This window comes from Kogia breviceps, chromosome 14 (genome assembly GCF_026419965.1).
Source record: "Kogia breviceps isolate mKogBre1 chromosome 14, mKogBre1 haplotype 1, whole genome shotgun sequence".
Taxonomy (NCBI): domain Eukaryota; kingdom Metazoa; phylum Chordata; class Mammalia; order Artiodactyla; family Physeteridae; genus Kogia; species Kogia breviceps.
Window position 1 is genome coordinate 36,385,095 of NC_081323.1, and position 17,991 is coordinate 36,403,085.

At 37.6% G+C, this 17,991-nt stretch overlaps 1 protein-coding gene across 2 annotated transcripts in view; it reads right to left on the reverse strand.

The window, feature by feature from the left end:
- SPTLC3 (serine palmitoyltransferase long chain base subunit 3) overlaps positions 1-17,991 on the reverse strand; it is a 129,542-nt gene that overhangs the window by 67,543 nt on the left and 44,008 nt on the right. For both annotated transcript variants that reach the window (XM_059037525.2, XM_067011989.1), the window contains exons 6-7: positions 9,147-9,271; positions 6,579-6,672 (exon numbers count right to left, since the gene is read on the reverse strand). In XM_059037525.2, coding sequence (XP_058893508.1) covers positions 6,579-6,672; positions 9,147-9,271 — 219 coding nt within the window. The remainder of the gene's footprint in view (positions 1-6,578; positions 6,673-9,146; positions 9,272-17,991) is intronic.

The following is a 17,991-nucleotide window of genomic DNA, read 5'->3' on the forward strand; positions in this document are numbered from 1 at the left end:
TGAATGGATAAAGAAGGTATGGTGTGGCTACCAGTGGCTTCTGCGTAGAAAGAGTTCCCAAACACGGCTGCCGCTGGTGCCTGGTCCCCAGGGAACTCCGCCTCTTCAGGGGACTCTCCAACACCAGCAGCTGTGCGGATGACAGGCTCTTGGTTCTCCAGCCAGGCTTCAGGGCTGTGCCTCTGAGGTGGGAGAGCCAAGTTCAGTACATTGGTCCACCAGAGACCTCCCAGCTCCACGTAATATCAAACGGCGAAAATCATGCAGAGATCTCCATCTCAGTGCCAAGACCCAGCTCCACTTAATGACCAGCAAGCTACAGTGCTGGACACCCTATGCCAAACAACTAGCAAGACAGGAACAAAACCCCACCCATTAGCAGAAAGGCAGCCTAAAATCATAATAAGGTCACAGACACACCAAAACACACCACCAGATATGGATCTCCCCACCAGAGAGACAAGATCCAGCCTCATCCACCAGAACACAGGCACTAGTTGCCTCAACCAGGAAGCCTACACAACACACTGAACCAACCTCAGCCACTGGGGGCAGACACCAAGAACAACGGGAACTACGAATCTGCAGCCTGTGAAAAGGAGACCCCAAATACCATAAATTAAGCAAAATGAGGAGACAAAGAAACACACAGCAGATGAAGGAGCAGGTGAAAACCCACCAGGCCAAACAAATGAAGAGGAAATAGGCAGTCTGCCTGAAAAAGAATCCAGGATAATGATAGTAAAGATGATCCAAAATCTTGGAAATAGAGAAAATGCAAGAAACACTTAACAAGGACTTAGAAGAACTAAAGAGCAAGCCAACAATCATGAAAAACACAATAAATGAAATTAAAAATTCTCTAGAAGGAATCGATAGCAGAATAACTGAGGCAGAAGGACGAATAAGTAACCTGGAAGGTAAAATAGTGGAAATAACGGCTGCAGAGCAGAATAAAGAAAAAAGAATGAAAAGAATTGAGGACAGTCTCAGAGACCTCTGGGACAACATTAAACGCACCAACATTCGAATTATAGGGGTCCCAGAAGAAGAAGAGAAAACAAAGGGACAGAGAAAATATTTGAAGAGATTATAGTTGAAAACTTCCCTAATATGGGAAAGGAAATAGTTAATCAAGTCCAGGAAGCACAGAGAGTCCCATACAGGATAAATCCAAGGAGAAACACTCCAAGACACATATTAATCAGTCTATCAACAATTAAATACAAAGAAAAAATATTAAAAGCAGCAAGGGAAAAACAACAAATAACGTACAAGGGAATCCCCATAAAGTTAATAGTTGATCTTTCAGCAGAAACTCTGCAAGCTTATATTTAAAGTGATGAAAGGGAAAAACCTACAACCAAGATTACTCTATCCAGCAAGGATCTCATTCAGATTTAACAGAGAAATTAAAACCTTTACAGACAAGCAAAAGCTAAGAGAATTCAGCATCACCAAACCAGCTTTACAACAAATGCTAAAAGAACTTCTCAGGGCAGGAAACACAAGAGAAGGAAAAGACCTACAATAAGAAACCCAAAACAATTTAAAAAATGGTAATAGGAACATACATATCGATAATTATCTTAAATGTAAATGGAGTAAAGGCTCCAACCAAAAGACATAGACTGGCTGAATGGATAAAAAAACAAGACCCATATATATGCTGTCTACAAGACACCCACTTCAGACCTAGGGAAACATACAGACTGAAAGTGAGGGGATGGAAAAAGATAGCCCATGCAAATGGAAATCAAAAGAAAGCTGGAGTAGCAATTCAGCCAAAATAGGCTTTAAAACAAAGACTATTACAAGAGCCAAAGAAGGACAGTACATACTAATCAAGGGATCGATCCAAGAAGAAGATATAACAATTGTAAATATTTATGCACCCAACAGAGGAGCACCTCAATACATAAGGCAAATGCTAACAGCCATAAAAGGGGCAATTGACAGTAACACAATCATAGTAGGGGACTTTAACATCCCACTTTCACCAATGGACAGATCATCCAAAATGAAAATAAATAAGGAAACACAAGCTTTAAATATTACATTAAACAAGGTGGACTTAATTGATATTTATTGGACATTCCATCCAAAAACAACAGAATACACTTTCTTCTCAAGTGCTCATGGAACATTTTCCAGGATAGATCATATCATGGGTCACAAGTCAAGCCTTGGTAAATTTAAGAAAATTGAAGTCATATCAAATATCTTTTCTGACTACAAAGCTATGAGACTAGGTATCAATTACAGGAAAAAAATCTGTAAAAATTACAAACCCATGGAGGCTAAACAATACACTACTTAATAGCCAAGAGATCACTGAAGAAATCAAAGAGGAAATAAAAAAATACCTAGAAACAAATGACAATGAAAACACGACAACTCAAAACCTATGGGATGCAGCAAAAGCAGTTCTAAGAGGTAAGTTTATCCTACCTTAAGAAACAAGAAACTTCTCAAATAAACAACCTAACCTTACACTTAAAGCAATTAGAGAAAGAAGAACAAAAAAACCCCAAAGTTAGCAGAAGAAAAGAAATTATAAAGATCAGATCAGAAATAAATGAAAAAGAAATGAAGGAAACAATAGCAAAGATCAATAAATCTAAAAGCTGGTTCTTTGAGAAGATAAACAAAATTGATAAACCATTACCAGATTCATCAAGAAAAAAAGGGAGAAGACTCACATCAATAGAATTTGAAATGAAAAAAGAGAAGTAACAACTGACACTGCAGAAATACAAAGGATCATGAGAGTTTACTAGAAGCAACTATATGCCAATAAAATGGACAACCTGGAAGAAATGGACAAATTCTTAGAAATGCACAACCTTCCGAGACTGAACCAGGAAGAAAGAGAAAATATGAACAGACCAATCACAAGCACTGAAATTGAAACTGTGACTAAAAATCTTCCAACAAACAAAAGCCCAGGACCAGATGGCTTCACAGGCAAATTCTATCAAATATTTAGAGAAGAGCTTACATCTATCCTTCTCAAACTCTTCCAAAATATAGCAGAGGGAGCAACACTTCCAAACTCATTCTACTAGGTCACCATCACCCTGATACCAAAACCAGACAAAGATGTCACAAATAAAGAAAACTACAGACCAATATCACTGACGAACATAGATGCAAAAATCCTCAACAAAATACTAGCAAACAGAATCCAACAGCACATTAAAAGGATCATACACCATGACCAAGTGAAGTTTATCCCAGGAATGCAAGGATTCTTTGATATATGCAAATCAATCAATGTGATACACCATATTAACAAACTGAAGGAGAAAAACCATATGATCATCTCAATAGATGCAGAGAAAGCTTTTGACAAAATTCAATACCCATTTGTGATAAAAACTCTCCAGAAAGTAGGCATAGAGGGAACTTACCTCAACATAATAAATGCCATGTATGACAAACCCACAGCCAACATCATCCTCAATGGTGAAAAACTGAAAACTTTTCCACTAAGATCAGGAACAAGACAAGGTTTCCCACTCTCACCACTATTATTCAACATAGTTTTGGAAATTTTAACCACAGCAATCAGAGAAGAAAAAGAAATAAAAGGAATACAAACCAGAAAAGAAGAAATAAAGCTGTCACTGTTTGCAGATGACATGATACTATACATAGAGAATCCTAAAGATGCTACCAGAAAACTACTAGAAGTAATCAATGAATTTGGTAAAGTAGCAGGATACAAAATTAATGCACAGAAATCTCTTGCATTCCTATATACTAATGATGAAAATCTGAAAGTGAAATAAAGAAAACACTCCCATTTACCACTGAAACAAAAAGAATAAAATATCTAGGAATAAACCTACCTAAGGAGATGAAAGACCTGTACTCAGAAAACTATAAGACACTGATGAAATAAATTAAAAATGATACAAATAGATGGAGAGATATACCATGTTCTTGGATTGGAAGAGTCAACATTGTGAAAATGACTATACTACCCAAAGCAATCTACAGATTCATTGCAATCCCTATCAAACTGCCACTGGCATTTTTCACACAACAAAAAATTTTACAATTTGTATGGAAACACAAAAGACCCCGAATAGCCAAAGTAATCTTGAGAAAGAAAAACGGAGCTGGAGGAATCAGCCTCCCTGACTTCAGACTATACTACAAAGCTACAGTAATCAAGACAGTATGGTACTGGCACAAAAACAGAAATATAGATCAATGGAACAGTATAGAAAGCCCAGAGATAAACCCACCCACATATGGTCACCTTATCTTTGATAAAGGAGGCAAGAATATACAGTAGAGAAAACACAGACTCTTCAATAAGTGGTGCTGGGAAAACTGGACAGCTACATGTATAAGAATGAAATTAGAACACTCCCTAACACCATACACAAAAAGAAACTTAAAGTGGATTAGAGACCTAAATGTAAGGCCAGACACTAACAAACTCTTAGAGGAAAACATAGGCAGAACACTCTATGACAGAAATCACAGCAAGATCCTTTCTGACCCACCTCCTAGAGAAATGGAAATAAAAATAAAATAAACAAATGAGACCTAATGAAGCTTCAAAGCTTTTGCACAGCAAAGGAAACCATAAACAAGATGAGAAGACAACCCTGAGAATGGGAAAAAATATTTGCAAATGAAGCAACTGACAAAGGATTAATCTCCCAAATACACAAGCAGCTCATGTAGCTCAACATCAAAAAAACAAACAACCCAATCCAAAAATGGGCAGCAGACCTAAATAGACATTTCTCCAAAGAAAATATAAATATTGCCAACAAACACATGAAAGAATGCTCAACATCATTAATCATTAGAGAAATGCAATTCAAAAGTACAATGCAATATCATCTCACACTGGCCAGAATGGTCATCACCAAATAATCTACAAACAATAAATGCTGGAGAGGGTGTGGAGAAAATCCTCATACACTGTTGGTGGAAGTGTAAATTGATACAGCCAGTATGGAGAACAGTGTGGAGGTTCCTTAATAAACTAAAAATAGAACTACTGTATGACCCAGCAATCCCACTACTGGGCATATACCCTGCGAAAACCATAATTCAAAAATAGTCATGTACCACAATATTCATTGCAGCTCTATTTACAGTAGCCAGGACATGGAAGCAACCTAAGTGTCCATTAACAGTTGAATGGATAAAGAAGATGTGGCACATCACATATATACAATGGAATATTAGTCAGCCATATAAAGAAACGAAATTGAGTTAATTGTAGAGATGTGGATGGACCTAGAGTCTGTCCTACAGAGTGAAGTAAGTCAGAAAGAGAAAAACTAATACACTGTGCTAAAACATATATATGGAATCTTAAAAAAAAAAGTCATGAAGAACCTAGGGGCAAGGCAGGAATAAAGATGCAGACCTACTAGAGCATGGACTTGAGGACACTGGGAGGGGGAAGGGTAAGCTGGGACAAAGTGAGAGAATGGTAGTGTATATATGGACATATAAACACTACCAAATGTACAATAGATAGCTAGTGAGGAGCAGTCACATAGCACAGGGAGATCAGCTCCATGCTTTGTGACCAGATTGAAGGGTGGGATAGGGAGGGTGGGAGGGAGGGAGATGCAAGAGGGAAGAGATATGGGGACATATGTATATGTATAACTGATTCACTTTGTTATAAAGCAGAAACTAACACACCATTATGAAGCAATTATAGTCCAATAAAAGCATTAAAGAAAAGAAGATATGGTGCATATACACAATGGAATACAACTCAGCCATAGAAAAGAATGAAATAATACCATTTGCAGTAATATGGATGAAACTAGAGATTATCATACTAAGTGAAGTAAGTCAAACAGAGAAAGACAAATACCGTATAATATCATTTATATGTGGAATCTAAAATATGACACAGATGAACCTATTTACAAAACAGAGACAGACTCACAGACATAGAGAACAGACTTGTGGCCCTCCAAGTGGGAGAGGGAGTTGGGGAGGGGTGGACTGGGAGTTTGGGGTTAGTAGATGCAAACTATTATGTATAGAATGGATAAACAACAAGGTCCTACTGTACAGCACAGAGAACTACATTCAACATCCCGAGATAAGCCATAATGGAAAAGAATATAAAAAAGAATGCATATATCAGTGAGTCACTTTGTTATACAGCAGAAATTATCACAACACTGTAAATCAACTGTGCTTCAATGAAAAAAATAAATTAAAAAAAACCTTAAGTCTTTAAACTTTCTCAAGGCAGAGTTACAAAAGAGGAGGCATTATCACACTTCTGATAATTATGTGCAGTCTAAGAGCTCAGTCATGGCTTCAGAGGCTGCGCTGGAAGACCACTAATGACAGCGGCACTAATGTGTTTGGGTTACACTTAGCAATCTGGGTGTTTAATGCAGTTCAACCATTTGTTCCAGGTCACCAGAGGTTAACAAGCCAGTAGTGAGTATAAACATGACTGTGTTTCATTAGCTAAGCTCCCAGGTCGAAGAGCAAGGACTAAGCCCCATCAATAATCTTTACTTTTGTCTAGAAGCAAGAGGTACCTATTGGATAAAAACACTGATACTCACTGTTGTGTTTGAAGATCCTTATGGTTGCACCCGAGAGTCGGGCCCCAAGCACAAGAGATGCATGGTTTAACTCATCGCTTAAAATGAGGCATCCCTGGTAGCAAACAAGCACATGAAACATAGGCTAATAAATAAAATGAAGGGAAAACAACATGTGGGAACAGGAACTCACTTTAAGATCTATAACAGATCCTCCAAAATGCTCTTTAATTTTAAAAGTCCAAGAGTTTAAACTGGTGTCTACGTGGATAAAATCCTCTAGAGCAATTTGCTGATGGAGTTGGGGATCTGTTAAGGGTTAACACCTTTTTGAAACATTTGCATATAGTTTTCAGCAGAGGAGGTCATCCAAGATCTTGGTTAAGCACCGGGTAGAGTCTAAAGGACTGATGGTTGGCAGGAAAACTAATATGATTTTGGGTGGGTTGTGGATTTGCTGAGGCTTTTCAATCCCATGCTGGATTATTTGGAATGGTTTCGGGGCACTCCTACTGGAAGTCAGGGATAATTTCTGCAAAACATTTCAAGCTCTTGTTTTCTGATTCTCATTCCCTACTATATTAATATCCACGTAGACAGAGCCATCACTGCTTTACAGTTAAAAACTTTGCATCTGGAAAAGTATGGATGGCAATTCAGTCCGAGGCAAGGAGAGAAGGTCACTCTAATTTACTGCTTATATAAATTACTGTTTGTAAAATTATTTTTCTTTATTAATTTAAAGATTTCTAAATTATGCAATTGCACAAGCAGACTCAAAATGCAGAGACATGCAAAAAACTAAAAAATAAAGACCTTGTTTTTATGGCCACCCAGAATCTTAGAGTTCTCCCTTATATTTTAGAAATATTACACATGATACATTTTTAAGTTTTTGAGGCCAAAGCCAGCAAATTTCTCACATCTCCATACCCCAGACATTGTGTGTGTATTTATAATTTTTTTTGGTGGACATTTGAGAGTTCTTGTAAACCTCATGATACCTCACCCTGAAATTCTTTAGCACGTGTCTACTAGGAAAAAGGACATTCTCCTACACGATCACAATGCAATTATCACACCTTTGAAATTAAACATTAATACAATGCTATCATCTAATATACAGTTCAAATTCAAATTTTTCCAACTCTCCTTAAAATGTCTTGATGCCTTTTATAGATGTTTCCTTTCCTTCTATTGTTTTCAATGCAGAATCCAATCAAAGATCATATACTGCATTATATTAGTTGTCATGAGTCAGATTTTTAAAAACATAAATCTGATTATGGCACTTGCTTACTTAAAATGAACAAACCAACTCTTCATTTTTCTCCGGGAGAATTCCCAACACTCTAGCATGATTTACACTATAAGGTTCTTTACAATTTGGTAACTGCCCTCACCTCTGGTCTCTTCTTCATCCACTCTCCTACGTTCTAATTCTTCCAAACCTCAGTGGTTCACAAATGCTGCTCACCTCTTCCTTGTCTTAAGAAAATAACTTACTTATCTAAACAGATAAGTAAGAGATTCTGTTCTCATGTCACCTACTTTGAACAAGCATCTCAGCCTTTCTCGAGAAGAGTTATGGGACATCTCTTTTGTCCTTCCCCATTTATGGGCACCCCTTTTCTGTGGTATTTATCCTATGTTATTTGGTATGTTATTACCCCCATTAGAAACTACATGAATTTACAGGGCAAAGGTCTTATTCATCTCTGTATACTCTGTAACTTGCCTCATATGAGAACACAGTAGATTCTCAATAAGTGACTTATTGAATGAATAAAGGGGCAAATAACACAAGAAAAACGCTTTGTTAAAATAAATGCTTGATAAGCATTTGTTATGCTGAACATGGTAACTCGGGGGCCTAAAAATTTAATTGATTTTGCAAAACTGTCACTGAAGAGGAAGTTTGACTCCCAACTAGGGCTGCAATTCTATAACCAGATATCATGATGAAGAGATTTGCTGGACTCAGCTGGTACTTAGACAGGCTGGGACCTGGGACTTGGGACCCTTTGCTGCAGTGCTTTCACCTGGACAAACCTCTTCATCTCCTTGTGCAACAAAATACAAAGAAACTATATGGGACTAAAAATAACCATGTGCTTGTGCAGTTGGGCAAATTATGGACAACAAGATACAAAAAGACCAAAAAACCCAACTGCCACTTCTGAAGAGTCAGAAGCAAAAGCAGGGTACCGCATATGCCTCTTGCACACAACACCACTAAAGCAGTGGGAAAACCTCCTAAGCCACCCCTCTGGCCTTACCCTGGGACCTGGCCCCTACCCTCACCCCATATGAGGAACTAGCTCGCCCCCCTCCTTAGGGGAGAGCTCCCCTGCTGCTGCAGCAGGGGCCCCAATAAAGCCTTGCCTGAATCTCTTGTCTGGCCTCTTATCAATTTCTATTGATTAAGGAGGCCAGGCATCCTGGTTGGTAACAGTACATGTATTCAAAAAGCTGAACATCCAAGCCTAAGAAAAGAAACTTCTCAGTCATATGTCTAACAAAGGACCTGCTCAGAGTTATGTCTTAGGAATAACACAGCAGAAGACAATTATGTTAACAAATTCTCACCTTTCCAACGAGTGCAGGGATATTCATTGAGTTCGTTGCAAATCCCATCCCAAAGACCATAGCAGCTTCTACATTCAGGAACTTAGCCACAAGGTCCTCCAACTCTTCATGTTTATCCAAGGTTCCTGCTCATGAAATGATAGGATGGGTGAATCTCCCGTTCTCAACAAGTCCAAGATTGAAAACTCAAATTTCAATGCTTACCCATTACCAAAAGACACATACAAGAGTGCACATAGCAGGTCTATTTGCCATAGGCCGAATCTAGAGACAACCTAAATAACCACACACTGTGGAATGGATCAATACATATACAGTAGAATTCAACACAGCAGTGAGAAAAAACAAACTAATGACCTACACAGCAACATGGAAAATCTCACAAATATGTGGTCGAGAGAAAAAAGTCAGACATGTATACACTCATATTGTATGAATCCATTTATATGAAATTTACAAACAGACAAAACTAACCTGTAGTATTAGAAGTCAGGAAAGTGGTTTCTTTTGCTGAGAGCATGGAGAGAACTTTGAGATGCTCTGTTTTGTTTCTAGATCTGGGTGCTGGTTACGTGGGTATGTTTGTTTTGTGAAAATCCATTTTATACTTACGATTGGTGCACTTTTCTGTATATATACTTTATAATGCAATATAATTTATAAAAAATGCCACAGTTCCTTTTTCTTTCCACCTTACATCCCACAAATAAATTCTAACTCCCTCAGAGGGTTCCTGACACTCAAATACAAACAGAGCTCATGACTTCCATACATGCATCGAGCTATAATTTATTGAACCTTTGGAATGTGCTAGATTTCAAAGCCCACTATTTAGGTTATCTCATTTAATTTTAAGGGCCCAATAGTGCAGGTATTATTACTTTACAGATAAGAAAACTGAAGTGGGAAGAGGTCACAGATAAAAAGCAACAGAGATACTCAAGTCTAACTCCAAAGTTCATATTTTTACAACTCTACTACCTTTAAATGCTTACTCTCTGACCCTTTCTTATAAATAATCCCTCATGCCTTACTGAGAGTAAATACTAATGCTTCCCATAGTCTTGTTTGCCATCACTCTAACTTCTAGATCTCCTCTACTGTCCAATATGGTAGCCACCAACTACATATGGTTAGTGCAATAGAGGAACTGAGTTTTAAATTTTATTTAATTTTAGTTATTTCTTTCCACTAAACACAACTTTACTGTTTTGGTAGGAGTATTTCCCACTTATTTCACTTTAACCAGTGAAAATTTGGTCTCTGAATTGATATGTACTGTAAGGGTAAAATATCCACCATTTTTTGAAGAGAGAACAAAAACAATAAAAATAATATAGTATAGTTCATTAATATTTTACTTATTGATTACATGTTTAAATGACAATACTTGGGATATATTGGATCAAATAAAATGTATTATGAAATTGTTTACCTGATTTTTAAAAACTTAAAAAAATGTGGCTACTAGAAAATTTTAAATTACATGTGTCTTGCATTATATTTTTATTGGTCTAGATGATACACTTAATAGAATAGAGAAAATGTACAAGTGGACAGGAATTTGCATCCATCCGTATGCAGATTTAACTCAGATTTAAGTCAGAGGAATGTTGTTAGCATATTCAGGACTATTATAAACAAGCTTCTATTAATCTAAAGATTAACATATATTACTACAGAGTGCGATATCAGAATTTTATTTAAATTGGTAAATTAGCTTGCTTATTGAGCTAAAATGGTGAGGAGTTGAATTTTAGAAGGTATTGCATGGTGAGTTGAAGTTTTATTTTGCATTTAACATAAAAGAGAACATGAGATGGCCCATCTTTGCCCTCCCCTCTCCTCACGCTGCTGGCTGGTGGCCTTTTTCTCAAATCAGAATTCATTTATGCTCCAAACTGTCAGAAACAGTCACCCAGAAGTGCATGAGTAGACGTTCACGATGAATCTGCGTGATGTCTTCCTCCACATACATCTTCCCCAAATCTGCCATTCCAAGGCCTTATCTATAGCAGTTACATCACTAAAAGTCCTTAGGATAATACAGGATGTCTTGTAAATGATTAAACAGCCAACCAACTAATGAGACATGGGTGTGTCTAAGAACAGCCTGAGACATCCCCCTCTACAAGGTCTCTTTCATTATCTTGACTTAAAGAGAGGGAGAAAGGGGGGGAAAGCAGGTGACCAGATTAGGTCTCCAGAAGCCAGCCTTATTCTGGATTTCCAGTGGTCAGGTGGTTAGTAAAGTAATTTTCAAATATATCAGTTTCTACAAATGGATGTCTCACAGCTGCGTTACGAGTTATAAGTGGTTTTGCATCTAGGTGCTTACCTTCAATTTGTAGAAAAGAATAGTTCCCACTCCCAAACCCCATGATCATGGAGTTTCTCTGTTTAGTGTTCATAGCTCAGACTTCATCAACAGATCTGAGAGATTCCCAGGATGGCTGGACATTTTCTACTCTAAGAAGCCATGCCTTGCAACATTAGACTGGGCTGGGCTGGGCTGGGCTGGGGTTTTTAAGGAAAAATAGATAATATGTCTCTTTCATGTTAATGGACTGCTGCTTTCTGCCTCCTGTTCCTCAAATTCAAGAAATAAAAATGTAGGAATTAGCACAACATTGTAAATCAACTATACGTCAATAAAAAATATTAAAACTGAAGAAAAAAGAAGTGAAAATGTAGGAGGACCTTGGGGAAACAAAATTGTCACTAGAAACTTAACTAGCTTGTTTCCACCAACATTCAAGCCATACTCTCTCTGATTGAATGGAAATGCCTGAGTCCCGTCAAGCTTGCCCTTGGTGGTCTGAGTACTTGAGGAATTCTAGAAATCATATTCAACATTTTGTTGCTGACATATAACTACAGGCTTTTTTTTTTAATCTCAAGAAAGCAGAGCTATAGTCCTAACTGAAGGTACAAATATATCCACAATAATCTTTATTTCTCTATGACTTTTGTTTTTTTCTTTAGTCTCTGAAAGTCACACATAGGTTGGTGAGAATGGATCTCCAAATTTCAGCGTTGGGCATATATTGACACTTGCTCTTATCCTGAAGGTTTATTTATCCAGTGGATACTGAAAATCTGCTTTGTGAATAAAAGAATAAATACAAGCTGGGTGTATCCTCTTGTCAGATCTCTCAGCAGTATTTTCACATGCCAAGCACAGGGTATGCCACCATCAGTCAAATCAATAAAAATCAGGCTCAGGAAAAAGTAGCAATATTATGTTTATGAACTCTACATCTCAGCTGATTTTTCAATGATATCGGCCTTCATATTGACACTGATTAATAGTAAAGAATGCAGGTGTTATTAACAAGCCTGTTTCACAACTACCTATTCTTCCTGTGCAGCACATGTGAAGACTAATTTCCAAACTGTGACAGTAGTCTCTTCTCGTCCAGAATATCCTGTTTGTTGATTGTTCCTTAGATGTAACCTAGGAGTAGGTGGTCATTTATTGTGGCAACCTGCCAGCCATCTCATCTGGCTGTTCCTACTGTGCTATGGCTCTCAGCCCACTTCTGAGCCACTTTGCTTGAACTGGTGATTCCTGCATTAAAATCAGCATCAACCCTTCTGCCTAAAGGAGTCCACCTTTCAGCTCTTCACTCAAAAGCACTTAGAATACCCTGTTCTTCTGCTTATTCTGCTTGTGTACAGTCTGGTAGGGGTTACAGAGCTACTAAGCCTCTTGAGTACCTTTGTTTTCCTGTGAAACATTCAAAGAAAAGTCTTGAAGCCAGATGGGTTGCCTGAAATGGGTCTAGAACACACTGTCACACTGAGCAGAGGCCACCACTGCTGGTCAAGAGACCACCCATCCTGATGAAGTTCAGTAAAACAGCAGGAACAATTTTTATCTGCCCAACTTCCCAGGCCTTTATTTTTAGCAAACTACTTGCCATCTCTTGGCAGTTTAAAACGTTAATAGATAATTAGAATCTGATGCAAACAAAAACCTTGAGGCGTGGATATGTAATTATAATGAGCTTTCCTGTCACAAATCATCTTGATAAGAGAAGAATTTTTAAGTGGACCAAATGATGACCTCTACCTCACCTCTGAGCACATACTCAATAGAGTCATGTTTCACCCTTCTTTTTTTTCTTTAACATTTTGTTTTGATGTAATTTTTGACCTACCGAAAAGTTGCAAGAATAGTACCAAGAATCCCCAAATACTTTTCACCCAGATTCCCCATATGTTATCATTTTAGTACGTTTCTTTAAATATCATTCTCTCTCTCTCTCTATGTGTATATATATATATACACACACACACACACGTGTGTATATAATTATATATAATATATACAATTATATGAAATTTTTTGCTGAACTATTTAATAAATTGCAATCATGATGTCCCCTCTACTCTTAAATATTTCACTCTGTATTTCCTAAAAACAGGGCACTCTCTTATGTAACACCAGTACTATTATCACTGATGTAATACTATTATCTACTGTACAGAGCTAATTCACGTTTGATTCTCTCACTTTAAAAACTCACCTCTGAAAACAAAGATAGAAGAAGGAAGGGGAATGAAGCAACTTATAATGAGGGTCCGCTTCTGTATATGGTTATTTAATCATTACACCTCCACACACTCTATAAAATAGGCATCCTGGTCCTTATCAGTGAGGAAATAGATGCAGAACGGATGCCACTTACCCAAAGGAGATAGAGCTAATAAGTTCAGGCCACCTACTTAACAACGTGACAACCTACCCTGCTGAAACATTTCAAGCTTTATCTCAATTAATTGTCATACAAATTTTTGAAGTTGGTACTGCTGTTATCTCCTTTTATAGATAAGGACACCAAAGCCTGAGAGTTTAGTTCACTTGCCCAAGGTTATGCAGTTAGAAAGTCTAGAGCCAAGGTTCAGATTCAGCATGTGTGACTCTAAAGAGATGACTCTTTCCCTTCCTCAGAACACTCTTTTGCGTTGGTTTTTTTGGGCTGCGTTGGATCTTCGTTGCTGCATGCTTCTCTAGTTGCGGCGAGCAGGGGCTACTCTTCGTTGTGGTGTGCAGGCTTCTCATTGTGGTGGCTTCTCTTATTGCCGAGCGCGGGCTCTAGGGTGCATGGGCTTCAGTTATTGGGCCGCACCAGCTCAGTAGTTGTGGCTTGTGGGCTCTAGAGCACAGACTCAGTAGTTGTGGAGCAAGGACTTTGTTGCTCCATGGCATGTGCTATCTTCCCTGACCAGGGATCAAACCCGTGTCTCCAGCATTGGCAGGCAGATTCTTAACCACTGTGCGATGAGGGAAGTCCCCCACTCTTTCGGTTTTACCCGAATCTGCATTTTCTGAATTACAACTCTTAAGACACAAAATAAAGCTCTTTGTTCTTGGAAGCCTTGATACTAATTATTGTTTGACATTACCAGTGGTTAAAGGATATACACAGATACTGATGTCTATGAAGGTTAATCTATATACTTATTACATTTGGATGTAACAGGATTTTTAGTCTAAATGAAGTAAAGGAGGGCTTCCCTGGTGGTGCAGTGGTTCAGAATCCGCCTGCCAATGCAGGGAAAACAGGTTCGAGCCCTGGTCCAGGAAGATCCCACATGCTGTGGAGCAACTAAGCCTGTGTACCACAACTACTGAGCCTGTGTGCTGCAACTACTGAATCCCGTGTGCCTAGAGCCCGTGCTCCACAACAAGAGAAGCCACCACAGTGAGAAGCTCACGCACTGCAACGAAGAAGAGTCCCTGCTAGCCGCAACTAGAGAAAGCCCGGATGCAGCAACGAAGACCCAACACAGCCAAAAATAAATAAATAATAAATAAATTTATTAAAAAATACATAAATACAAAATAAATAAATGAAGTAAAGGAGACTGTACTTTGATGTACACTGACGTAAACTGGATTTGGAAATGTGGACAATTGTTATTCAATCTAGGGGATTCTTCTTCCCAAGTTGCTGTGATGGCTGGTAATTACTTATATCAGCAAACTTTTTATAGAGAGGCAAAGAGAAAATATTTTGGCTTTGTGGATTGTGTGATCTCTGTTGCAACTAGTCAACTCTGCCATTATAAAGTGAAAGCAGCCACTGATAATACACGAAATACTGGGTGTGGCTGTGTGTCAATGAAACTTTATGGGTACTGAAATTGGAATTCAATATATTTCATGTCTCAATATATTACTTTTATTTTTTCAGTCAATTAAAACTGGAAAAATGACTTGTAACTTGCAGGCAGTACCAAAACAGGGGCAGCTGGATTAGTTTGGTAACCCCTGATGTTGCTGGTCTCTGGTTTAACTTTGAACAGTATGGGACAGTAAAAAGAGCTCTTCAGTGGGACTCAGGAGAACTGGTATCTAGTGTTCTCAGCCTACTGACTGCATGACCATTGATTGGCAAGTCATTAAAAATCTCTATTCTTCATGTATCTTATGGTATTTTTCTAGGTGAAGGGAAATGGTAGATGATCTACGTATTCTGAAAGTCTGTGAGTTTCAACTTTTTTCGATCATCCCAGGTGTTACCCTGATGGCAAGTACTATACTTATGTAAAATCACTGGCATATCTTGTTAAGTTGTTATGTTTGCTCGGCTTTGTTGAACCTACAGGGCCAAATTCTTCACTTGCAGAAATATCTCTGATAGTTGAAATTTGGCTGTGCTGTAATTTCTATCACTCTCAAGAGAAGGGCAATTACCTTGTCAGAATTATAACAGGTATCAGGAAATTGCCAAAAGGCTCTCAGAAACCAAGATACACTTTCATTTTCCTCCTCCCAAACTATTCCCCTGAGGGTCCACCTTCCTTTACAAATATTCTTAAAGGAAAATGAAAAGGCTTGAGAGAAAGGCAATGAAATCTCATTGATCAGAATTTACACCAATTTAGTCTGAAAGGAACTAGCACTGTCTATGAATAAAGGTTTTGCTGTGTAAATTAAGAAGGTAATACTAAATGAGATGGAGACTTTTATAGCCTATTTAACTGAATCCACTGCTTTAAAGCATATTTATAGCATTGATTTGCATAAAATCCTGTTAATTAAAATTGCTTTTTTTAAAAAAGAAAGCAAGATCTCTACTTGGTAGCAATTTCTTAGAAACTGCGATTTCCATAGGAATTTGAAGCTGATATTTATTTGAAATATGTTTTAAGTTACACATTTTGCAAATTGAGGCTGGCTCCTTCTTCAATATTTAGGTCAGCAAGATTGCACATTTCTGGAATCTAGGTACAAAGGTTTGAGAAAGAAACCCAAGAAAAGCCTAAGTACTCTGAATGAAACAATAGCAGAGAACTTGTCAGGTAGAGAAAGAGGGAGACACACTGTCTAATGGCTAAGAACAATGTTCTCAAACTGAGAAATAGAAATTTCAGGAAATTTGTACATAACTAACATGAAAATCACATCCAAAACCTGAGAATGGAAAATAATATCCTATTATATCCAGTTTCATTGATCCTTAAGTCGATGTGTTCTTTCTGATGAGAAAATTGAAGACTAGGAAGGCGTATATAATAGTTGATCTCAGGCCCTAGCTAGTTAAAAGTAAGGACTAGGATTTGAATCCCACCAACCTCATCCCAGAGCCTTTGCTCTAAATCATGGTGCTGAGCAACTACATTATAACTTTGTATGGCTAAATAATATTATGTTAAACAGATCTACCAAGTATATTCAATCACTTTCCTTGCTGGAAATGCCTTATTTCCCCAATTTTTCTATTATCAAATACAATGCAATGATTATTCTCGATCATACATCATTGAATACTTACTCAAAATTTTCAAAGCAAAATTTCTCAAAATGGAATTACTGAGTTAAATGGCTTGCAATTGATACATTTTCAAATTGCCCTGCAATCTACTCTGTCAATAGTATATAAGGGTGACCTTTCCTTCACTCCTTTGAAACTTTGGGATATTATTTTCTGTCTTTTGCCAATTAGGTGAAAATGGTAACTCTGTGTCTTAATAATTTTTTGATTATTTAAGGGGCAGAGTATTTTCCACAAGCTCATTGCCCATTTATATTTATTTATTTTTCTTAATTGTCCATTTATGTACTGGATCTACTTTTAAAAGTAAAATTTTCATTTAAACTAGATAGAACATACATGGAAAATGGGGAACAAATTGTACATATGGAGCTCTATGAAGTTTCATAAAGTGAACTCACATAACTGTATCAAGGTTAAAAAAAAAAATATGAACAGCTTCCAGGAAGTCCCTTTTTGACCTCTTTGGTCACCATCCACCTCCCCCAAAGGTAACGTACACATTCTAAACAGGGGTGATATTGCTCTCAAAGAGGTGAAAATTGGTTTTTGGAGGGGGAATATCTTACTCTATCTATGTGTAAAGCAGAGATATCCATGTACTACATAAACAAATATATAGTGTATCTGTGGTATTAAAGTATCATGAGAGGAAGTGATAATGAAAAAAAAGGTTGAGGGACATCACACTATCCTACTCTGTAGTTTTGCCTGTTTTGAACTTTATCAAAATCTTGGTCCACTTCTTAAACTGGGATGTTCTTTTCCTTTCGATTTGTAAGCATCTTTGCACGTTAAGAATATTGACATTTTGTTAAATATATGTGAATAATTTTTTCTAATTTTGTTCTTTGACTTTTAACTTTGTTGACATTGTTGTTGGTTTTTGTTTGTTTGTTTGTTTTGTTTTGTACAGCAGTTTAAATTTTTCATTTTGTTGGATCTTTTCCCTCCATGTTTCTGGGAGAGCTTTCTCTGGTTCCCTGGAGTGTGAGTACACAGTAGACTACTGTGTGAATCAGGCTTGTGAAATCTGAAGGGCAAACAGCTGTGGCTAC